The sequence below is a fragment of the Ranitomeya variabilis genome, chromosome 4, assembly GCF_051348905.1.
Source record: "Ranitomeya variabilis isolate aRanVar5 chromosome 4, aRanVar5.hap1, whole genome shotgun sequence".
NCBI lineage: Eukaryota > Metazoa > Chordata > Amphibia > Anura > Dendrobatidae > Ranitomeya > Ranitomeya variabilis.
The window spans coordinates 103,412,652-103,438,201 of NC_135235.1; the positions used below are offsets into that span (position 1 = coordinate 103,412,652).

Consider the following 25,550-nt stretch of genomic DNA (forward strand, 5'->3'; position numbering starts at 1 on the left):
CCCACCACGACAGTAGGAGTAATCCCTCCCTTTGCTTAATTTACGTTCTGGAAAGAAGAAATATAATTTGATGCATTCCTTCTCCTGTGGTCCTTTATAATAACACTGAAGGAGGAGGATGTGGGAGGGGTATTTAAAATTTGTGTCATTTCCTGTCCCCATTAGGAAAGGGGTAACATCCTCCAGGTATGCTATCGTGGTGGATTACTAGAAACAGAGTTACCGGTAAGTCTAATTCTATTTTTTTTTCTTTGGTTGACTACAAGCCTTTATTGGGAGCGATTTACATAACGTTTTTGGATCACATTTATCCTGCGCTCTATGCTGAGAACTTACATTGGGGTTTCCATCTAAATCTCCAAATGATGTGATTCAGATGAAACCCCAGAGGGATCCATTCACTATTAGGTTACTATGGACTCTGTCTGGCCTCTCTTCAGCAGTGTCCTTCCTTTCAGAAGTGCACAAAACTAAGGGTACCGTCACACATTGAAATTTCCATCGCTACGACGGTACGATTCGTGACGTTCTAGCGATATCGTTACGATATCGCTGTGTCTGACACGCTACTGCGATCAGACACCCTGCTGAGAATCGTACGTCGTAGCACATCGTTTGGAACTTTCTTTTGTCGCTTGATCACCCGCTGACATCGCTGGATCGTTGTGTGTGACAGCGATCCAGCGATGTCTTCGCTTGTAACCAGGGTAAACATCGGGTAACTAAGCGCAGGGCCGCGCTTAGTAACCCGATGTTTACCCTGGTTACCAGCGTAAACGTTAAAAAAACAAACCGTACATACTCACCCGTCGGTGTCCTTCAGGTCCCTTGCCGTCTGCTTCCTGCTCTGAGTGCCGGCCGGAAAGTGAGAGCAGATCACAGCGGTGCTGCGCTCTGCTCTCACTGTACGGCTGCACTCAGAGCAGGAAGCAGACGGCAAGGGACCTGAAGGACACCGACGGGTGAGTATGTACGGTTTGTTTTTTTACGTTTACGCTGGTAACCAGGGTAAACATCGGGTTACTAAGCGCGGCCCTGCGCTTAGTTACCCGATGTTTACCCTGGTTACCGGGGACTTCGGCATCGCTCCAGCGCCGTGATTGCAACGTGTGACCGCAGTCTACGACGCTGGAGCGATATTCATACGATCGCTGCGACGTCACGGATCGTGCCGTCGTAGCGATCAAAATGGTACTGTGTGACGGTACCCTAACAGACTGCGCTTTTATGCGGACACTGCTGGATCATGGGCCAGACTGTCCACAGTGCCTCCATCTGCCTCCTAGAGAATCTTCCGTCTGGGGTTTCGTCTGAATAATGTATTTCAGAGATTTACATGGAACCCCCAGTGTGAGCGCAGGGTAAATGTGAGCTGAGCCTTAGGCCGGTGTCACACTAGAGAGGAATACGGACAAGCGAGAGGCGCAAAAACAACGCATTGCACACGGACCAATGTTTATGGGGCAGCTCCCATCAGCCGTATATTTCTAGGCCGTATTTTACGGGCTGAGAAAATCGCAGCATGCTGCGTTTGTCAGCGTATTGCGCAAAAAAATCCACCAATGTAAGTCTATGGGAGCGAGAAAAATATGGATTACACACGGACCATGCGTGTGACTTGCGAGAAATACGCACCGGTGTTCTATAGAAAAGCCGGTAATTCAGTGCGGTGTACAGTAAAATCACACTGACAGGTTAGAATAGAATAGCTAAAATAAATGTCTACACAGAGAATAGGTAGATATATATATATGTCATTGACACACACACACATATATATATTTATATTTAATACAGAGATAGCTTAAAAGCCGGTAACTCAATTGCGGGCTTTTGCTATCTCCTTATCAAACCCAACAGGATATGAGACATGGTGTACATACAGTAAACCATGTCATATCCCTTATATTTTTACATATTCCTCACTAATAATGTTAGAAGTGTCTGTGTGTAAAATTTGGGAGCTCTAGGAGTTAAAGTAAAGGGTTAAATCACGGAAAAAACTGGCATGGGCTCCCGCGCAATTTTCTCCGCCCGAGTGGGAAAGCCAGTGACTGAGGGCAGATATTTATAGCCTAGAGAGGGACCATGATTATAGCCCCCCTTGCTAAAAACATTTGCCCCCAGCCACCCCAGAAAAGGCACATCTGTAAGATGCGCCTATTCTGGCACTCAGCCACTCTCTTCCCACTCCCGAGAAGATGAGGAAACTTCAAAATGTTGATCTGAAATACCTACAGTGTTCAAAATAATAGCAGTCCAATATGACTAATCAGATTAAAGAGAACCTATCAACCCCCCCAGGTGTTTGTACACAAAAAGAGCCACTTTGTGCAGCACTAATGCTGCATTCTGTCAAGGTGGCTCTTTTATTTGGGGTCCCTTCCACCGCTGAAAGAATCATTTTTATAATTTGCCCTCCATACCTGTAGTTTGTCAGGGGGGCATGTCTTTCCTCCCAGGACACAAACGCCTCCCAGCCATCAGTCATTTCCTCCTTTCCCCTGGGCGCTGCCTCCTCAGCGTTCAGTTATGTTTCCGGCGCCTGCGCTGTAATTTTTTTTCTCGGACATGTGCAGTGTGCTCGTGGCCCGAGATCCTGCCCCACAGTCTCTTCTGATTTATTCACACTGTGGGGCTGGGAATATTGGGCCGCGTGTACACGCAGGTGCGAGAATGAAGACATCATGTGATGTCAGTGAAAGGGCATCGCTAACTGCGCATGCCCGAGAAAACTGAAAGCGCCGGGGACATAACTGAACTCTGAGGAGGCGGCGCCCAGGGGAAAGGAGGAAATGACTGATGGCTGGGAGGCGTTTGTGTCCTGGGAGGAAAGACATGGTGCAGTAGATTTTAAGAAAACCAACAGACTCAGCATTCATGATCTGCATTAGAGATGGGTGAACACCTGGATGTTCGGGTTTGGCTGATCAGTTAAAAAAAGTTCAGGTACCAGAACAGTACCCGGACCCCATTTACTTGAATGGGGAGTCCAAACATCCAGTGTTTGCCACACTGTCGTGTTCATGACAGCGCGGCAAACACCGCTTCTGATCGGCGGTAAAATCATTACCACCGGTCAGACAGCCGCGATTGCCACACTGTCTAAAGACAGCGTGCACCCGCAGGTGCGATCGGAGGTATAAAGTTTACTTCCGGTCACTGGTGTCAGCTGATGGAACTACTACTAATAGAGAGCAGGATCGGCTGATGAAAGTATTCATCAGACGACTCCTGCTCTGTAAATAAATAACTTAAAAAAAAAAACTCGTGTGGGTTCCTCTGTATTTTTGATAACCAGCCTGGCAAAACTCATGGTTGGGGGCTGTAACCCTCAGCTGTCAGCTTCAGAAAGGCTGGTTATCAAGAATAGAGGGGTCCCCATGCCATAATTTTTAATTATTTAAATAAATATTAAAACAGGCATGGGGTCCCCCTATTTTTGACAACCAGCCAAGCTAAAGCAGACAGGTGGGTGCTGGTATTCTCAGGCTGGTAAGAGGCCATGGATATTGCCCCCCCAAGCCTAAAATTAGCAGCTACCCAGAAAAGGAACATCTATCAGATGCGCCAATTCTGGCGCTTTGCCTGGCTCTTCTTGTTAGAATCTGTTTTGTTTTTGAGCATCCGCCATCTTGTGGTTTTCTGGCTGCTGGTCTTTTTCCCCTGGTGCTGGGTTGTCTTATGTCAGGTGATTGTATCACCCTTTATTACCCAGCACCTGCCTCCCAGTCCTTGCTGGACAACAGTGTTAATCCGCTAGAGTTCTGGCTAGGTGCTTTGATAGATTTCTGTGTTTGATATTGTGCTGTTCTGGGATCTCTGGTTCTGCTATCCTTAGTTTCTGTTTTCAGTTGGTTTCTGCAGCCGTCTGTGTTTTCTATTAGGAGGCGACCTGTTTTTATACCCCGTCTTTAGATCTTTCAGGGACCTCCTTCTCCCTATCTATAGGTCTTCACTGGGATTAGCCTAGGATCGTCGGTGGGTCTATTCACAAGGAATGGGTCGCCCGCTCCATCGTAGGGTATCAGCCTAGTCTCAGTCCAGCATCAGTTTTTCCCCTTCTATCCTAGTTCTGTGTTGCAGTTCCGTAACACTGCCCACTTGCCGTGTAGCGGTGGCAAGTGGGGTTCATATTTGTGGGGTTGATGTCACTTTGTATTGCAAGGTGACATCAAGCCCACGGCGTGGTAATGGAGAGGCTTTTATAAGTCACCTATCCATTACTAATGCTATAATTATATTGTAAATAAACACACAGCAAGTATAAAGTCTTTTATTTGAAAGAATACCAGCCCCCAGCTGTCTGCTTTAGCAAGGCTGGTTGTCAAAAATGGGGGGCACCCCACGCCATTTTTTAAAATTATTTGTTTAAATAAAAAAAAAAACAGTGTGGGGACCCCTCTGTTCTTGATAACAAGCCTTGCTAACGCTAACAGCTGAGGGTTGAAGCCCCCAGCTATCAGTTTTGCCTAGTTGGTCATCAAAAGACAGGGGAACCCACACAGTTTTTTTTCATTATTTATTTACAGCGCAGGGGGCAGCTGATAAATACCCCCAACAGCTGCTCCTGCTATCACTGTTATTAGAAGGAGCAGGCGTCGGCGGATGGGAGCAGTAGTCCCATCAGCCAAAATCAGTGACCGGATGTAAACTTTATACCTCCGATCACAGCTGTGGGCTCACGCTGTTATTTGATAGCATGGGAACTGCGACAGTCTGACCGGCGGTGATTTTTTTGCCGGTCAAAAGCGGTGTTTGCTGCGCTGTTTGGGAGGCCAAACTCAAACAGTAACACAGACTTCCTGGTGAAGTTCGTGTTTGGTGTCCATGCCCGAACAGTAGGTGTTCGATACGGACACCGAACTTTACTATTCGGGTTCAGCCATCTCTAATTTGCATGTTTCTGAGTCTGTGTATTAGAATAATTTATTGAAAGGGCGTGTGTTTAAAATAATAGCAGTGTGGAGTTCAATTAGTGAGGTCAACCATTCTGTGAAGAAACAGATGTGAATCAGGTGGCCCTTATTTAAGGGTGAAGCCAGGACATGTTGTATATGCATTTCTCCTTGAAAGACTGAGAAATATGGGTCATTTGAGACATTGTTCAGTAGAACAGCGTACTTTGATTAAAAAGTTGATTGGAGAGGGTAAAACTTTTAAAGAAGTGCAGTAAGAAAATGCCTAATTTGATTTCCTTGGCTTATCTTTAGGAGGCATCACACCTACCACCCCCTGAACAAATGTCCTTCTGTAGTATTTCTTAAATGTTGTGCTTTTTTCTTATTAATCTATTTGTAATCTGCCTGAAGAAGGAGCTACTGTGCTCTGAAAGCTTGCAAACATATTATTTTCTGGTTAGCCAATAAAAGTATCACTCCTAGAATACTTCTGTCATCATTGGGCAGAAAAGTATTCACATCAAAGAAGTGCAGACAATGATAGGCTGTTCAGCTAAAATGATCTCCAATGCTTTCAAATAGAAAGCCAAACCAGATGTGGAAGAAAACGGAAGACTACCATTGAATGGAAGACTAGCCAGAATGGCAAAGGCTCACAAAGTAAAATTGTTCTTTTTGAGTCCAAGGGCAGGTGACAGTTTGTCAGACGACCCCCAAACTCTGCATTCAAGCCACAGTACACTCTGAAGACAGTGAAACATGGTGGTGCAAGCATCATGATATGGGCATGTTTCTCTTACTATGGTGCCGAACCTATTTACCACATACCAGGGATCATGGACCTGTTTGCATATATTAAACTACTTGAAGAGGTCATGTTGCCTTACGCTGAAGAGGATATGCCCTTGAAATAGGTGTTTCAACAAGACAATGACCCTAATCACACCAGTAAACAAGCAAAATCTTGGTTCCAGTCCACCAAAATTAAGGTTATGGAGTGGCTAGCCCAATCCCCAAACCTTTTAGCAAAATAGAACACTTGAGTGGTGACATTAAAAATGCTGTTTCTGAGGCAGTCGGTGACTCGTTTTGTTCAAGATAATTGTACTTGCTTTTTGGTTAGGTACACCCCTCTTTACTTGCAAAGCGCCATGGAATAAATGGTGCTAAAATAATAACAACCAATACATCGTATAGAGGAGTTCAAGATGGAGCCCATTAACTCGATGGTCCCCTGAAAGGACAGGACTTCGTCCTCATCTATCCAACCAATTGAAAATTTTCAAGGTTCGCGGATACCCAAGGAAGAAAAGTTTTGCATTACCAATTCAATGTCTTCCCATTCGGAATATCACTGGCTCGCCAAATCTTCACAAAGATCATGGCAGAAGTCATAGCTTCCATTAGGACAGAAAATATTTGTATAATCCTACACTCGACAATTTCCTTCTTGTGGATCTCTCTGTACATTTACTCTGAGAACGTCTGCAAAGTACAATCCAGATTCTAACATCCCTGGGATGGCTGGTGGAACATCAGAAATCAGACATGGTTCCCTCTACAACAAAGACATTCCTAGGTGTTCTACTAGAATCTCACAAACAAACATCCTTCTTACCAAAAAGAAAAACAGATCGAATTAAAATCCAGGATATCAATCCTGAGAAGCCAAAAATTAGTAACAGTAAAATTTGCAATGTCAGTCTATGGCTCCATGATGTCATGCATCCAGGCGGTAACCTGGGCCCAAGCACATACCAGAGTTTTGCAAACCTATATCCTTGCAAACTGGGACAGATCCTCAAATTCACTGAACATAAAAATTCTAGTACCTTAGTACTTACTTGGGTAAACACCTCTAACCCGGTGGCTCAGTCCAGGGAACCTAAAGAGAGGACTCCTCTGGATCCAGAACCCTCTAATAACTATAACAGTGGATGCCAGCAAAAGAGAATTGGGGGTTATGGTCTCCAAAACTTTCTTCTAGGAACTCTGGACAAGAGAAATCAGCCAGCAATCCTCCTATTTCAGGGAGTTGAAGGGGTTAGAAGAAGTTCTCAAATCAGTAACATCAATGATTCCTGGCACCCACATAAGAGTCTACTAGGACATCATGACTATGATCGCTCACCTCTGCCATCAGGGAAGCACGAAGACCTGAAAACAATCTCAGCAAGAATATTCTTTTGGGCAGAAGAACACCTGTAATAATTATAGGGGATAACTCAGGAGACTCTTTGCGTGGAACAAGACAACTACAGGACACAGTTTTATAAGTGGTAAAGTCTATATTATCACACGGTGATTCAAACAGGTGCAGAGAGAAACTCAAAGTCCACAACACTTGGTGCAAATAATAAACGCAGCTTAGCAGTCTATAGGAAACTTCAGAGCAAAATGCAATCAAGCAGAAAGTCTATGAAGCACAGTTATTCTTGAGGATACTTGACACGAATAAATCCTTGTCTTAGTCCAGACACAGATAGATACAGTGGGGCAAAAAAGTATTTAGTCATTCAGCAATAGTGCAAGTTCCACCACTTAAAAAGATGAGAGGCGTCTGTAATTTACATCATAGGTAGACCTCAACTATGGGAGACAAGCTGAGAAAATAAAAAAACAGAAAATCACATTGTCTGTTTTTTTATCATTTTATTTGCATATTATGGTGGAAAATAAGTATTTGGTCAGAAACAAAATTTCATCTCAATACTTTGTAATATATCCTTTGTTGGCAATGACAGAGGTCAAACGTTTTCTGTAAGTCTTCACAAGGTTGCCACACACTGTTGTTGGTATGTTGGCCCATTCCTCCATGCAGATCTCCTCTAGAGCAGTGATGTTTTTGGCTTTTCGCTTGGCAACACGGACTTTCAACTCCCCCCAAAGGTTTTCTATAGGGTTGAGATCTGGAGACTGGCTAGGCCACTCCAGGACCTTGAAATGCTTCTTACGAAGCCACTCCTTCGTTGCCCTGGTGGTGTGCTTTGGATCATTGTCATGTTGAAAGACCCAGCCACGTTTCATCTTCAATGCCCTTGCTGATGGAAGGAGGTTTGCACTCAAAATCTCACGATACATGGCACCATTCATTCTTTCATGTACCCGGATCAGTCGTCCTGGTCCCTTTGCAGAGAAACAGCCACAAAGCATGATGTTTCCACCACCATGCTTTACAGTAGGTATGGTGTTTGATGGATGCAACTCAGTATTCTTTTTCCTCCAAACACGACAAGTTGTGTTTCTACCAAACAGTTCCAGTTTGGTTTCATCAGACCATAGGACATTCTCCCAAAACTCCTCTGGATCATCCAAATGCTCTCTAGCAAACTTCAGACGGGCCCGGACATGTACTGGCTTAAGCAGTGGGACACGTCTGGCACTGCAGGATCTGAGTCCATGGTGGCGTAGTGTGTTACTTATGGTAGGCCTTGTTACATTGGTCCCAGCTCTCTGCAGTTCATTCACTAGGTCCCCCCGCGTGGTTCTGGGATTTTTGCTCACCGTTCTTGTGATCATTCTGACCCCACGGGGTAGGATTTTGCGTGGAGCCCCAGTTCGAGGGAGATTATCAGTGGTCTTGAATGTCTTCCATTTTCTAATTATTGCTCCCACTGTTGATTTCTTCACTCCAAGCTGGTTGGCTATTGCAGATTCAGTCTTCCCAGCCTGGTGCAGGGCTACAATTTTGTTTCTGGTGTCCTTTGACAGCTCTTTGGTCTTCACCATAGTGGAGTTTGGAGTCAGACTGTTTGAGGGTGTGCACAGGTGTCTTTTTATACTGATAACAAGTTTAAACAGGTGCCATTACTACAGGTAATGAATGGAGGAAAGAGGAGACTCTTAAAGAAGAAGTTACAGGTATGTGAGAGCCAGAAATCTTGATTGTTTGTTTCTGACCAAATACTTATTTTCCACCATAATATGCAAATAAAATGATAAAAAACAGACAATGTGATTTTCTGGATTTTTTTTTCTCAGTTTGTCTCCCATAGTTGAGGTCTACCTATGATGTAAATTACAGACGCCTCTCATCTTTTTAAGTGGTGGAACTTGCACTATTGCTGAATGACTAAATACTTTTTTGCCCCACTGTATGCTTATAGGCAGTTCAAATCATATCTTAGCTCAACCAGGGAGGCCTGGTTAATAGTCTCAGGTTAATGTAAAGCAGCAGCAGCTTACATGTCCAGCAAATGCAGGTGGAAGTAAACACGAGCAGCAGATGAAGGAGGATTACTGGAAACTTGTGTATGCAGCAGGAACTTAGAGCAGAGTAGCAGGATCACCACACAGGTTCACAGGAGCAGGTGTATAGCCAGGGAGTAATCAGAGATCAGGAGCTGGATGCAAGGCAGAATACTCTAGCACAGACTGAAGGCTGGGGTGGAGTTTTATAGCAGGAAGACACAGTGCACATGAGACCAAAGACGCCATCTTGGAAAAGGGCAGTAATGCACAAAAGGTAAAAAATGTTCAGAGTCCTGACATTACTCCCTCCTTAGAAGCGGCCTCAGGACGATCCTGGACCTGGTTTCTCAGGGAATCTCTGATGAAAACGAGAAATCTTCTGTTGGGCATTGATGTTTTCCACAGGTTCCCAAGAGTCTTCCTCAGGGAGATATCCCTGCCATCTTATAAGATATTGGAGCCGATTCCTGTGAATCCTGGAATCAATAATTTCCTCCACCACAAATTGTTCTTGCCCATCAATCACCACAGGCTGCGGAGGTGGCACAACACGTCCCTGGAAGGTATTAGGAGATACAGGCTTTAGTAAAGATACATGAAAAACTGGGTGTACCTTCATTGTCCTAGGCAGCTTCAGCCGGCAGGCCACAGAGCTCACAATACCATTGATCTTGAAAGGGCCAATGAATTTCTGTCCAAGTATTTGTGAAGGAACGTTTAACTTCAGATTCTTAGTTGCTAACCACACGGAATCTCCTACCTTGAATATGGGTGCAGGTTTATGGAATCTATCAGCCGATCTCTTATAACGTTCTTGAGCCGTGGTCAGGGATTCCTTCAGAACCTCCAGATTTTGTCTCATCGCAGTCAGCCTTTCCTCCACTGCCGGAACCGGAGAATTAATTGGAGACCTAGGTAAAATACACGGATGATAACCCAGATTGGCAAAGAAAGGTGTAAATTTAGTGGAGGTGCTCTGAGAATTATTATATGAAAATTCGGCTAACGGCAACAACTCCAACCAATCATCCTGGAGATGGCTGACATAGCATCTTAGTTATTGTTCCAGCGTCTGGTTGGTACGCTCAGTCTGACCATTTGTCTGGGGATGGTAAGCAGAAGAGAGACAGACATTAATATTGGGTGCAGAGCAAAACCCCTTCCAGAATCTTGAAGTGAACTGTACTCCACGGTCAGAGATGATCTCATCCGGAACCCCGTGCAACCGAAAGACATTCTGTATAACCAAGTTCACTGTATCTTTAGCTGAGGGGAGGCCGGTGCACGGAACAAAATGAGCCGCTTTAGTCAGGCGATCAACTACCAGTATGATTGTATTCATGCCCCCCGATGTAGGCAGCTCCACAATAAAGTCCATTGATATAGACCCCCAAGGGCGGGATGGAACAGGTAATGGTTGTAGAAGACCCGTAGGTGCCACATGGAGTCTTGTAACGGGCACATACCTCGCAAGAGAGAACATAGTCCTTGGTATCCTTCAGGCAAGTTGGCCACCAGAAGAATCAAATCGGCTCAGGAACTCTTGTGTCTTCTGTACCCCCCTGTGACCAGCCAACTTGGAGTCATGTACCAACTTGAGGATCTGTAGACGGACGACCTCCGGGACGTAGATACGTCGATCTCTGAACCACATGCCACCCTTAAAGACAAGATTAATATCCACAGGTGGGTTGGCCAGAAATACATCACCTTCATAGGCCTCCCTGCACTCCTTCCACAAGTCCTGATCGTGGATAACTCCGATGAAATTGGCATCAGATAGAATGGTCTTGGACAGGGCTCCAGGTACGGAATCCGCAGCATGGATTCGGGATAAAGCATCAGCCTTCCCATTACGAGAACCTGGACGGTACGAGAAAACAAAGTTAAATTGATTTAAAAATAAGTTCCAACGAGCCTGACGAGGAGAAAGACATCTAGCGGATCTAAGGAACTCTAGATTGCGATGGTCAGTTAGCACTATGATCTGTTGTGCAGCTCCTTGCAAATTATGCCTCCATTCCTTGAAAGCCGCAATAATAGCCAGCAATTCCTTGTCTCCCACGTCGTAATTCTTCTCTGCTGAGGTTAGTCTACGGGAAAAGAAAGCACAAGGATATAGCAGACCCTTCTCTCCAGTTCTTTGGGAGAGAATAGTGTTGTGAATTCTGCTCTTGGGCTCACTCCGGTGGTTGTAAGTGGTAGCGCTGCTGTCTCTGAATCGCAGCATTTATCAGGTGTGTTCACTTTTTGCAATTTTGACTGGGCTATTTAGTCTTGCTTCACCCTTTAGTCAGTGCCAGTTGTCCATTGTTCCTGGAGGATTCACATCCCTGCCTGGTCTCTTCTGCTTTGCAGTTCATTTCAACAAGATAAGTTCTGGCCTTGATTTTTGCTGTCCACATGCTGTGGCCTTATTGTTCAGTTTTTTTCCATGTTTTTGTCTTGTCCAGCTTGGTCTGTATAAGGATTTGTTTAGCCAAGCTGGTATCTCTGGAGATGCAGATATACCCTCCATATCTTTAGTTAGCTGTGGAGATTTTGTATTTTCTGTGGTGGATATTTTCTAGAGTTTTAATACTGACCGCATAGTACTCTGTCCTATCCTTTCTATTTAGCTAGAAGTGGCCTCCTTTGCTAAATTCTCATTTCAGTCTGTGTATGTTTTTTCCCTCTCCTCTCACAGTCAATATTTGTGGGGGGCTGTCTATCCTTCGGGGATTTTCTCTGAGGCAAGATAGTTTTCCCTTTTCTATCTCTAGGGGTAATTAGTCCTCCGGCTGTGTCGAGATGTCTAGGGAGCGCTAGGTACATTCCACGGCTACTTCTAGTTGCGGTGTTAAGTTCAGGGTCTGCGGTCAGTACAGGTACCACCTTCTCCAGAGTACGTCTCATGCTGCTCTTAGGCCACCAGATCATAACAGAATAGCCCCCAAAGCATTATCAGAAGCGTCCACCTCCACAATGAAAGGAAGTGTTGGATCTGGGTGTATCAACAACGGTGCTGATGTGAAACAGATCTTAAGCCGATCAAAAGCTTCTTGAGCCTGTGATGACCACTTAAAGGGCTTTTCCTTCTTTGTCAAGGAAGTAATGGGACGGACAATATCTGAAAAATTTCGAATGAAGCGTCTGTAGAAATTTGCAAAACCAATAAAACGTTGGACCTCCTTAACGTTCTTGGGTACCGGCCAGTCAAGGATAGCCTGAAACTTACCAGATTCCATGTTCAGCCCCTGGGGAGAGATGATATAACCTAAGAACTGTATCTCAGAACGATGGAACTCGCATTTCTCCAGCTTAATATACAGATGGTTCTCTTTCAGACGTCTTAAAACAGTTTTGACATGTTCTTCATGTTCCTGTAGAGAGTCAGAAAAGATTAGTATATCGTCCAAATAGATCACCACAATCTGGTCCAACAAATCTCTGAAAATGTCATTAGCAAGGTGTTGAAATGTTGCAGGGGCGTTACAAAGCCCAAAGGGCATCACAAGAGATTCAAAGTGTCCATACCGGCATCTGAATGCTGTCTTCCACTCATCCCCTGGACGAATACGCACCAAATTATAAGCCCCACGAAGATCCAGTTTAGAGAACACCTTAGCATGGCGGACTCTTTCCAGTAATTCGGGAATCAGAGGCAAAGGGTAACGGTTTCGTACGGTTACCTTATTGAGTTCTCGATAGTCAACACAGGGTCTCAGGGTCCCATCCTTCTTCTTTACAAAAAAAGATAGGTGCCCCTGCTGGTGAGGAAGAAGGACGTATGAAGCCTTTGGCCAGATTTTCATCAATGTACTCTTTTAAGGCTTGAAGCTCAGGTGCCGCCAAAGGGTATACGTTACCAAAAGGAATGGCTGCCCCGGGAAGCAGCTCAATGGGACAGTCATAATGCCTGTGTGGAGGAAGCTGATCTGCATTCTTCTTGTCACAGATGTCAGAGAACTCTTTATAAGCTGGAGGTAAAGAAAATACCTGTACATGTGGTTCCGTAGTTGTGGACTCAGGGACAGCTTCTATTAACGCTGAGTTGCTCCTTGTTGGGAAGATAATCTCCTTGGTCTCCCAGTTGATAATTGGGTTCTGAGAACGCAACCAAGGAATGCCTAAAATCACAGGAAAATGAGGAGAAGAAATTGGCAAGAAAGAAAGTTGCTCCTGATGATTAGGCTCCAACAAAATTTCAAGGGGTAAGGTCTCCTGATCCACAGGCCCAGAGATTAAAGGGGTGACCCATCCACTGTTTCCATGGTAATTGTAGAGGCTCTTTGCTGAATTTTAATACCATGTTCCTTGGCAAACGCAATATCCATGAAATTGCCACCTGCACCAGAGTCAATCATAGCTGAACTGGAAATCCACTGTCCTGAACACAGGATCTTAATAGGGAGAGAACAGTGAGAGTTCTTTTCCTTCAGCTCCTTGGGGGGTGAAGTCATAGAAAGTGAATGGAATTCAGAGATGTCAGATTCATCATCACAGTTTTCATACTCCCCTATTGCTGCTAGCACCTTGTTAGGCCGTCTAGGACACTTAGGACAATTGATCAAGAAGTGGTCAGACTGCCCGCAGTAGAAACATAGACTTTCACGAAGGCGATGCTCCCGGCGCTCATTGATCTCGCGCCTCTGAACGGAATCAATTTGCATGGGCACCTCCTCCACCTCCCGAGAGGTTTTACCTGCAGGCTCTTTGGAAGGAAGGGAAAAGTTAGACACACGGTTATATGCAGCAAATTTCTCCTGCCTACGCTCAGTAAGGCGAATGTCTATGCGCACACAATGCTGTATAAATGTCTCTAGCTCTTGTGGTGACTCAGCGGGCTAGTTCATCTTTTACAATACTAGACAGACCCCTTTTAAAAATAGGCAATTGCGCATAACTGTCCCAATTGGTATCTACCGCCAATCTCCTGAATTCAGTGGCATACTCAATAACAGAACGTTTAGCCTGGCGTAAAGACAACAAAGCAGATTCAGCGGTTACACGGCGATTAGGGTCATCAAGCGGCCAAGAAATCATCCAAGTCATTTAACCGTGGGTCACGAGACTCAATCATCGGATTCGCCCAGGCGAGCGCTCGTGAGGTCAGTAGCATTATTACACACAATACTTTGGATCTATCAGTAGGAAAACGGTCAGCATGCACATCAAAATATAGCATACATTGATTCACAAAGCCACGAAATTTGTCGCGATCACCATTAAATCTGAATGGGGGCAACTTAGGTGGGCTAGCTGGTGGCGGTTGCCCAGAGGGTAAAGTCACTTGTGCAGCTATTTGCGTGCTTATGTCCTGAAAAGCCAGTCCATACTGGGACTCTATGCCAGCAAGTTTGTTTTCCTGGGCTGCCATGCGGTTGCTCAAGTCCTGCAAAGTCTGTCCAAACACTTGTTGATTGAGTTCAAAGCTTCCAAACTTCTTTTGCAGACCTTCCACATCTTTCTGCAGTGATCTAATTATGGAAAACACCTGCTCTAATCTGCTTTCTGCAGTCATTGTTCCAGCAGTCTCCTTTTTTTTTTTTTTAGGCTAGAGTATCCTGTAATAATTATAGGGGATAACTCAGGAGACTCTTTGCGTGGAACAAGACAACTACAGGACACAGTTTTATAAGTGGTAAAGTCTATATTATCACACGGTGATTCCAAAAGGTGCAGAGAGAAACTCAAGTCCACAACACTTAGTGCAAATAATAAACGCAGCTTAGCAGTCTATAGGAAACTTCAGAGCAAAATGCAATCAAGCAGAAATTCTATGAAGCACAGTTATTCTTGAGGATACTTGACACGAATAAATCCTAGTCTTAGTCCAAACACAGATAGATTTTTTTTTTTTGTATATATTCATGCTGTTATCTTTATAATCTTTATAATGTGGAAGTGAGTGTGTTCAATATACTATTGGAAACATATTTGTGCTCTATTACATGAAGGGGTTTGACTATGCCCTGGTATTCCTTATGGGTATGGCAATAGGTTCCATTTGCTCTCTATTCCTTCCTCCTGACTGTTGCTTTGGGAGATGATACTTTTGTCTTTTTAACACATGTCCAATGCACTAGAGTTGGATTACCGGAGTGCATCTTTTGTAGTTTATAAACAAGACCAATTCGCATATTATAAACAAATATAAGCACTGTTACCCTTTTATGTATGTTACTGTCGAAATGTCATTTGGTAAGCATCTGCTTATTAGTTACCACCATTGACATTTGCGCTGTATGATATCGGCTTTTTTATTATGGTCGCTAGCTCTGTATGTAGCATCCGGGATCATAAGGCTGCTGTGGCCTGATTCCTTTATTCCTGCAACAGCGCATGCGTTAAGTTGGTTCAAGGGTGTTACTATGACAACTGGGTCAGATTATATGCTTTATGTACGAATAAGTATTTTAACTACAACAGGCAGGGTTAGTTTTGTGCGCCGCCAGCTTTCAGATATAGTGTTTATACAATTTGACTTTTAAGTATTTCGTCGTTTGCGCTATTTGCATCTGCGCATGCGCTTAGTTGGTTCATGGTTGTTGCCATGACAACCTGGTGAGGGTAGGCGCCGCAGCGGCAAATTAGGAATAGAACTGCAATAGACAGAGGAGGACCTATGCGCCATTAGTCTATAGGTATGATTATCGCAAAATTCTGATCCCTAAACGTCTTTGGGTGAATATCACCGTGTGCGCAGGCGTCATATTTGATTGGGTTCCTTTCGGACACTACATGGTTTCGCGCATGCGCATTGGATATCTTTACACGCTGGATAGTTATCTAGGAGTCGCCATTGCTGCTCACACCTGGCAGGTGAATTAACAATTTTTCAGCTTATTTAAACACTGGGAACACACCAGTATGGTATCTTCTTGACCCTAAGGAAGACGTTTTTTGCGTCGATACGCGTGGGTCTGGTACACTGACCTCAGCCGGCCAAAGTGACTATTTTCCTTAGTATACCGATATGTGAGGGGTTATTTTCGAGTTGGGCTGGGTAAGATCGCATATATTGAAGGTGAAACTTTGTTGGCAGCCAACTCCTTAACCGCTTGTGTACCCTTGACAGCCCCTGTTGGGTGATTTTCTATGTGTTTTTTGGTGGGCATGTACACCTTTGTGAAAAATGCTATGGGTATACCATTATAAAATAACAGCATGTCTATATCTGGCAAGGGAAATCGGGATGTGTTTATATGGTGCATCATAGTTGGCATGTTTGTTAATTAATTTTTTGATGATTCGCCTACAAATTTTGACTTCAAGTACCGCTTGGGTCGAACAGACCAACTGTGTCAGGTATATTAAATGAATAAGGTCATATTACTCTGTCATGATTTTGTTTTTCATGGACATCTATACCATTGTGTTGTATTTTGGTTATATCCTGTGAATTAACAACCTGTACATACCTGGTTGGAGGGTAATTGATATGTGATCACATTATAAATTATGGTCGGTTTGTCAGTGTACTTTTTTCTGATATTTAATCAACTATTGTAGACCCGTGACCTCTACCCATGTTGTAGGGGCCTTTTTTTATTGTTTTTTTAAAAAAAAATGTGTGTGGTGTTCTCAATAAAAGCTATTCTTATATATTGATATTATTGTGGTGTTCCCATTTGTTCTTTTGCATACGCTTTTCTCTTTTCATGGTTGTACTTTAATTATGTATGCAATTGGTGATCCCCTTAGTGATTAGTGGATGGTGCCCGCTCAGAATTAAGTTTTGGTCGAGGGTGAGTATGATGGGGGAGCCATGCATACAAGGATGGGACCGGGGGAGCCATGCATACAAGGATGGGACCGGGGGAGCCATGCATACAAGGATGGGACAGGGGAACTATGCATACAAGGATGGGACGAGGGGAGTAGAGCCATGCATACAAGATGGGATGGGGAGAGCCATGCATACAACAGGGGGAGCCACACCGAGCAGGACGGGGGGAACCACGCGTACCGGGATAGGGATGAGGGGACAATACATACCCGGCTTATACTCGAGTCAATAAGCTTACCCAGTTTTCCGTGGCAAAATTAGATGCCTCGGCTTATACTCGGGTTGGCTTATACTCGAGTATATACGGTATGTAGCATCTTGTTTGTGTACTTATATGAATACCTTGTTTTTCTAGTAGATGCCATTGTTCTATTTTTTGGTGACCGGGAACTTGATTTGTTTCCTTTTAAATAAGCTACTAATAAAATTCAGACTTTTTAACCGGATGAGATAAGCCAATTTAGGTATAAGTAACACCTCACACTGAGTGTATATTCTAACTGGATAACATTAATAATACTTTATAATTCCGCTATCTGGCCATCACTTTGTGTTGCTGTTGCCCTAGCAAGGCACTAACAATGATTGGTATGAGTGACACCTCACACTGAGAATATTCTAACTGGATAGCATTATGGGACTATTCTAATCCCCTATATATCGTCTATCTGGCTATCACTTGTATACTTTTTGCACTAACTAGGCTACTGAATCTGAATGCTCATACCAAGGATTAGTAATCCGACCTAAGCCTCTCATTGCTTTAGTATTCAACCACGGACAGACTAATGCTCATTAAAATTCTTAACCATTTGTCGCCTCCCCAACATGTTTCACCATTACTGGCGCCTTCAGGAGTAATGACGCTACAGTGTCTCGGCACTGTGATCCTAAACTTCATCCTCCCTTATCCTTTTGCAAATGCCCAGAAGGGGAGGAGATATCACACATGTGAGCAGATCCAGCCCACATTTACTGCAGTTGTAATGTGAGCTAGCGGTACACAGGATTTTCATGGCAAATTTCAGTAACAGATCCCCTTAAAGATCAAAAGTAGAAAATCGCAAAATGTTTTACATTCTTTTTCATATTTTATACCATTACATAGTTACATAGTTAATAAGGTTGAAGGAAGACTTTAAGTCCATCTAGTTCAACCCATAGCCAAACCTAACATGCCCTAACATGTTGATCCAGAGGAAGGCAAAAAACAACCATGTGGCAAATAGTAAGCTCCACTTCCCGACTCCACATACGGCAGTCAGACTAGTTCCCTGGATCAACGCCCTATCAAGGAATCTAGTATATATACCCTGTAACATTATACTTTTCCAGAAAGGTATCCAGTCCCCTCTTAAATTTAAGTAATGAATCACTCATTACAACATCATACGGCAGAGAGTTCCATAGTCTCACTGCTCTTACAGTAAAGAATCTGCGTCTGTTATTATGCTTAAACCTTCTTTCCTCCAGACGTAGAGGATGCCCCCTTGTCCCTGTCTCAGGTCTATGATTAAAAAGATCATCAGAAAGGTCTTTGTACTGTCCCCTCATATATTTATACATTAAAATAAGATCACCCCTTAGTCTTCGTTTTTCCAAACTAAACAGCCCCAAGTGTAATAACCTATCTTGGTATTGCAGACCCCCCAGTCCTCTAATAACCTTGGTCGCTCTTCTCTGAACCCGCTCTAGTTCAGCTATGTCTTTCTTATACACCGGAGACCAGAACTGTGCACAGTATTCTAAGTGTGGTCGAACTAATGACTTGTATAGAGGTAAAATTATGTTCTCCTCATGTGCATCTATGCCTCTTTTAATGCATCCCATTATTTTATTTGCCTTTGTAGCAGCTGCCTGACACTGGCCACTGAATATGAGTTTGTCATCCACCCATACACCCAGGTCTTTTTCATTGACGGTTTTGCCCAGAGTTTTAGAATTAAGCACATAGTTATTCATCTTATTACTTCTACCCAAGTGCATGACCTTACATTTATCCCCATTAAAGCTAATTTGCCATTTATCAGCCCAAGCTTCTAGTTTACATAAATCATCCTGTAATATAAAATTGTCCTCCTCTGTATTGATTACCCTGCAGAGTTTAGTGTCATCTGCAAATATTGAAATTCTGCTCTGAATGCCCCCTACAAGGTCATTAATAAATATGTTAAAAAGAAGAGGGCCCAATACTGACCCCTGTGGTACCCCACTGCTAACCGCGACCCAGTCCGAGTGTGCTCCATTAATAACCACCCTTTGTTTCCTATCCCTGAGCCAGCTCTTAACTCACTTACACATATTTTCCCCTATACCCATTATTCTCATTTTATGTATCAACCTTTTGTGTGGCACCGTATCAAAAGCTTTGGAAAAGTCCATATACACTACGTCCACTGGGTTCCCTTGGTCCAATCCGGAACTTACCTCTTCATAGAAGCTGATCAGATTAGTCTGACATGAACAGTCCCTAGTAAACCCGTGCTGATACTGGGTCATGAGGTTATTCGTCTTCAGATATCCACAGTAGAGGTTAAGCTTACTGGCCTATAATTACCGAGTTCAGTTTTTGTCCCCTTTTTGAATATTGGCACCGCATTTGCTATACGCCAGTCCTGTGGTACAGACCCTGTTATTATGGAGTCTTTAAAGATTAAAAATAATGGTCTATCAATGACTGTACTTAGTTCCTGCAGTACTCGGGGGTGTATCCCATCCGGGCCCGGAGATTTGTCAATTTTAGTGATTTTTAGATGCTGCTGTACTTCTTGCTGGGTTAAGCAGGTGACATTTAATTTTTGTTATCACTGATCATATTGTCTGCCATGGGATTTTCTTGTGTAAATACTGATGAAAAGAAGTCATTTAGCATATTGGCTTTTTCCTCATCCTCATCCACCATTTCACCAAGACTATTTTTAAGGGAGCCAACACTGTCATTTTTTAGTTTCTTACTATTTACGTAGTTAAAGAATATTTTGGGATTATTTTTACTCTCTCTGGCAACGAGTCTCTCTGTCTCAATTTTTGCTGCCTTGATTTGCTTTTTACAGAATTTATTTAATTTTCTGTATTTATTTAATGCCTCATCACTGCCTACTTCCTTTAATTCTCTAAATGCTTTCTTCTTGTCACTTATTGCGCCCCTTACAGCTCTATTTAGCCATATTGGTTTCCTCCTATTTCTAGTATGTTTGTTCCCATACGGTATATACTGTGCACAGGTCTTATCCAGGATGCTAATAAACGTCTCCCATTTTCTTTGTGTATTTTTATGTCTTTTTTCAAAAAAACTAAAACATTATTACTTTACAAACTGTTAAAAAATTGTTAATGACACATTCCCTTTAAAGTATAATGAATTCATATTCATATTCAAACAGTCCCTCACTACTTTCACGACTGCACTCGCCACAGCTAAACAAACCTACTTCTCATCTCTCATATCCTCCCTGTCTCACAACCCTAAACAGTTATTCAACACCTTCAATTCTCTCCTCCGTCCCCCAGCACCTCCTCCCTCCCCACTTATCTCTGCTGAAGACTTTGCCTCATTCTTCAAGCAGAAGATTGATAACATCAGAGACAGTTTTGGTCAACAAGCCCCAGAGCCACCCACCTCTTCCGACAAGCCTACAACCTGCAGTAACCACCGATCGACCAAACCGCTGCACGATCAGCTCTGCCCTCACCTACTGTATTCTCACCCATCCCTTGTAGATTGTGAGCCTTCGCGGGCAGGATCCTCTCTCCTACTGTACCAGTTATGACTTGTATTGTTCAAGATTATTGTACTTGTTTTTATTATGTATACCCCTCCTCACTTGTAAAGCGCCATGGAATAAATGGCGCTATAACAATAAATAATAATAATAATATAAGAGCTGCGGACAGTAAGAACAATGCTGTCCTATGCTATATCAGTGAGACCGAACCTTTGTACACAATAATTACATCTAAGCAATAAATCTTTTATTCCTTCATTAAATGCACACTTTATACAGTTTTTCAAAATGAGATCTGTGTTCAATATGGCTACACCACCTGGGCAATGTGTCTTTCTCACAGACTCCCAAATGGCAAATTTTCTTCAGGATGCAGTCATACATTGACCCAGCCCTATTTAATTTAATAACTGATCAGATTTGCCATTCCTGAGTCTGGAAAAGTTGAGTACTAGGCTAGCACTCCTGCAGAGTTTATGCACCTAATTATTCTGTGTAATATACTTACAACTGCACGTTCAAAGTACCACAATTTGGTAAATTGTGTCTGATGACTAGCATTTGCAGTGCACATCCTCTTCCTTTTATTCTAAAAAAAAAAAACTAAAAAAAAACTTGGGCAACCAATATACAAAAAGAAAGACAGTCTCCAACAGTATAAAAAATACTCTTTACTAGTGTTATTTGGGAATTAGTATACCATTAATACATAATTGCTGGGTGCGTACATATACAAATCTCTATAACATTCATGTGTAACAGGTATTTTAATGTATTACAAATGTAAATAAATTCTACTTTTTACTGTGCTATATAGTAAAGAATATGTTTCTTTTTTAGCATTTCTTATTGATGTTACTATATGCAGTGCTAGAATGATATATCTTTAATAAGTTTATATTGCGGAGCAGATTCTACTCCCGAGTCTTTCATGTAAGCTATCTCAATGTGTCTAGGTTTGGTTAAAACATTTTTATCTCTATTTGGATTTAATAGTATAGTATGTGACAAATAATAGTTTAAAAAATAAATAAAAGAGGAGAAAGAACAAAAGAACAATTACTGTAATGCAGATGTGTGTTAGCATTGTCGGCATTGCTGTTTGTATAATACATTATACACCATTTATATATCCACACTAAAGTACTATACTTCTTTCCTGGTTCTACTGGAATAGAGGCCCTAATAGTTGTTGGCGGAAGTGCACATCATTTGGAAAGAATAAAGAACTAAAATACCAGATTATGTTAATCTTTTATTTCATTTGCCCTCTGTGTTATTCCTAAAAATGTTATATTTCTGGGATAAGAAGGTGACAATATGGGTTACGTATATATGAATACAGTTCCTACAGTAATGTCTGCTCTGTTACTAAAGAGAATGTCACCTCATGTGACCTATCTAAACTATTATTATGGGCATACAGTCTATAGACTGCTGATAAGTCCTCTCCGTGTGTCTCATATCACTTGTGTTGTTGCTGAGAAATCATCTTTTATCACTATATATATAAATGACCTATTCAGGGCTCTGGGGAGGATGGTGCCTGAAGATAACTGTGCCCCCAGAGCTTATTTTACATATAAGGTGTCATGATCAGTTCCAGGGTTTAATCCTGTCTGCCTTTTTTCCAGGCAGATCATGTCAAGGGTGTGATATTTAGCTCCGATGCATCCTGCTGGCGGTGTCAGCTATAGTTCTGCCTTCGGTGTGTGAACCTGGCTCTGGTAGCTCTTGATCTGTCCTGCTGTGATCCCTGACTTGCCTCGTGTCTGTTGACTCCCTCTGTCTGCCCTTTTCCCAGTGTTTCCCTGTTTGTTGGCTTGATTCTCTAGTTTTTGACTTGGCTCGTATTCGAACTCGCTTCTGCCTTCTTTCTTTGTCTTATCCGCTTCTGACCGTTGCTGAACCCCCTGGCTTGTTCCTGACCACATATACTGCTGCTACTATTGGTACTTCAGCTTCTAACGATTTTTTGACTCGGCTTCTCTGACCACTCTCTCGCTACTTGGTGGCGTCTGTGCTGCTGCTCTGTGTTTGCAGTCTTACATTCCTCTCAAGCACCTCCTGGTGGAGGTTGCGCTATACTGCACTGCAGCAGCATGACATTATAGCTGACCAATACATTTAAAGGGATTTCTGCATTTTTTTTCTCTGCTCTCTTTGATATGGATCCGCTCCATACCTTGGCTGATCAAATGGACAGTTTGACAGTGTTGATACAAGACCTGTTTGTGGAACAGAGGGCCCTGGCCTCGTCTCATAACCACCTGTAAAGGGAGCTTTCTGACACAGTAAATTTGTTGCAGACTGACTGTAAGCACTCTAACACTGTTGATGTCTCATTCCACTCTCCTGAACCTACAGTCAAGCTCCCAGATACCTTCTCCAGGGAGAGGGAGAGATTCCATACTTTTAAGGAGAGTTGCAAGCTACTTTTTTCCCTTAGACCCCAACCTTCTGGAGATGAGTCAGCGGGTGGGGATAGTCATTTCCTTACTGCGAGAGGGACCTCAGTCGTGGGCTTTCTCTTTACCTGCTTCTGCCCCGCAACGTGTCTGTGGACAAATTCTTTGAGGCTTTGGGACTGATTTATGACAAACCAGACCAGGTCAGGGTAGCAGAGGACATGATCATGGGTCTCTTCCAGAATGAACTCACTGATGAAACAGTATTGTTTTGAGTTTAGGCGGTGGTCTGTTGAGGTGTCTTGGGGTGACTCTGCTCTGAGATGCCTGTTTGAGAGAGGACTTTCTGATCATCTCAAGGAAGCGCTGGCCCTTTATACGCCACCCATGACCCAGGCCATGCGTATGGAGCAGAGGTTACGGGAGAGAGGAATTATCCAGTGTGAGATTCCTGTATTACCTGCCAAATATGAGGTGATGTCATTCAAGGAGACTATATGGAAGTTAGTGTCACCAACTTTAAGGAGAAAGAGAAGAAACGACGACGTGATTGGAAATTATGTTTTTATTGTGGAGATCCGGGACATTGGAAGAAGGACTGCCCTTCTTGTCCATCGAGTAACAAGCTGCCGAGTCTGGGTGACAGTCTAGGAGGTCATCCAGACTCTCAGGTACCATTTTCATCATTTCAAAAAGTTTTGTTACAGGTGGAACTGTATTATGGAGGTGGTTTTGCATCCACTTCAGTGTTTGTGGACTGTGGATCTTCCATGAACTTCATTGACTCTAGTCTGGTGTCCAAGTTAAAGTTAGGGACAGTTAGGCTAGAGACTCCCATCCATATCGTTGCCATTGACAAGACACCGTTGGCTCAAAATGTCCTTAAGTTTGTCTCTGAGGAGTTCCTCCTCAGGGTGGGTTCCTTGCACCAGGAACGAATTTCATGTTATGTTATGAATAATCTTCCTGCAGCATAATCCTGTTATAGACTGGGGATCTCGTGATATTGTTAAATGGGGTCCTAATTGTTTTAATGGTTGTCTTTCTGCTGTTTTTGTGTCTGCCATTTGTCTGGAGGGTATTCCGGAGTACCTAAAGGACTTTGGGGACGTGTTCTCCGAAAAAGAGGCTGAGGTCTTACACCCCATCGTCCTTATGATTCTACCATTAATCTTATTCCGGTTTCTAAATTGCCCAAAGCCCGTTTGTACAATGTTTCTGGCCCGGAACGTACTGCTATGAAAAATTATATCTCTTGATAGTCTACGCAAAGGTCACATCCGTCCCTCTGTCTTACCTGTGGCCGCGGGATTCTTTTTTGTCAAGAAAAAAGATGGTGGTTTACGCCCGTGCCTCGATTTCCAGGAACTAAATAAAATTAAGGTGGAAATACCTACCCTCTCCTGTTATGATCCGGTGACCTTGGAGCCGCATGAAACTTTCTCTGGAGTCGGTGGAACCTGTACTGACCGCAAATCCTGAACTAACACCGCAACTAGAAGTAGCCGTGGGGTGTGCCTAACAACCCTAGACCCCTCGACACAGCCGGAGGACTAAATACCCCTATAGATGAAAATAGGAATGCTATCTTGCCTCAGAGCAGACCCCCAAAGGATAGGCAGCCCCCCACGAATAATGTCTGTGAAAAGGAGAAGATTAGACACACGCAGGTAGAAAACAGGATTTAGCAAAAGAGGCCACTCTAGCTAAATAGGAAAGGATAGGACAGATTACTAGGCGGTCAGTATTAAAACCCTTCCAAAAATATCCACAGCAGATAATACAAAAAGTTCCACAATCTAACTAAAGACATGGAATGTATATCTGCCACTCCAGAGAATCCAGCAAGACTGAGAAAATACTGACACAATCTAAGCTGGACAAGAAAATACAAGGAATAGCACTGAATTGTGAAACACACAGCATGTGTGTCACAGGAAAAAAAAAACAGACACTTATCTTTGCTGATTTGGCAGGAAGGCAGGAGGAACCAGGCAGAGGTCAGACACCTCCCAGCAACAATTGACAACTGGAAAGGACTAATGAATCCTGCACACCTAAATACCCCAGTCAGAACTGCAATCAGCAGATACACCTGACCAGGACTGCAACTCAGGGACAACTGCATTACCACCTACAACCAAAGGAGGGAGCCCAAAAGCAGAATTCACAACACTCTCCCACTCATTCCTGATCTCTATAACCAATTGTCTGGGGCTAAGTGGTTTTCCAAACTTGATCTCAGGGGAGCATATAACCTTATCCGCGTTCAAAAAGGGGATGAGTGGAAAACGGCATTTCTCACCTCTGAGGGTCTGTTTGAAAATTTGGTCATGCCCTTCGGTCTCACGAACGCGCCCGCAGTGTTTGAGAACTTCATGAATGATGTTTTTTCTGATTTTATCGGGCACTTTATGGTTGTATACCTGGATGATATCCTTGTTTTCTCGCCTGATAAGGCATCCCACATTGGTCATTTACGTGCTGTTCTTCACAGGTTACAGGAAAATTCTCTGTTCGCTAAACCCGAGAAATGTTTGTTTTGTGTCCAGGA

At 43.2% G+C, this 25,550-nt stretch overlaps 1 protein-coding gene across 5 annotated transcripts in view; it reads right to left on the minus strand.

The window, feature by feature from the left end:
- RUFY2 (RUN and FYVE domain containing 2) overlaps nt 1-25,550 on the minus strand; it is a 106,601-nt gene that overhangs the window by 22,166 nt on the left and 58,885 nt on the right. For 3 of the 5 annotated variants that reach the window (XM_077259017.1, XM_077259016.1, XM_077259020.1), the window contains exon 14: nt 21,240-21,567. The exons of the other annotated variants lie outside the window; for them this stretch is intronic. In XM_077259017.1, coding sequence (XP_077115132.1) covers nt 21,459-21,567 — 109 coding nt within the window. In that variant the 3' untranslated portion in view covers nt 21,240-21,458. Of the gene's footprint in view, nt 1-21,239; nt 21,568-25,550 lie in introns of those variants that run through there. 5 annotated transcript variants of the gene reach the window in all.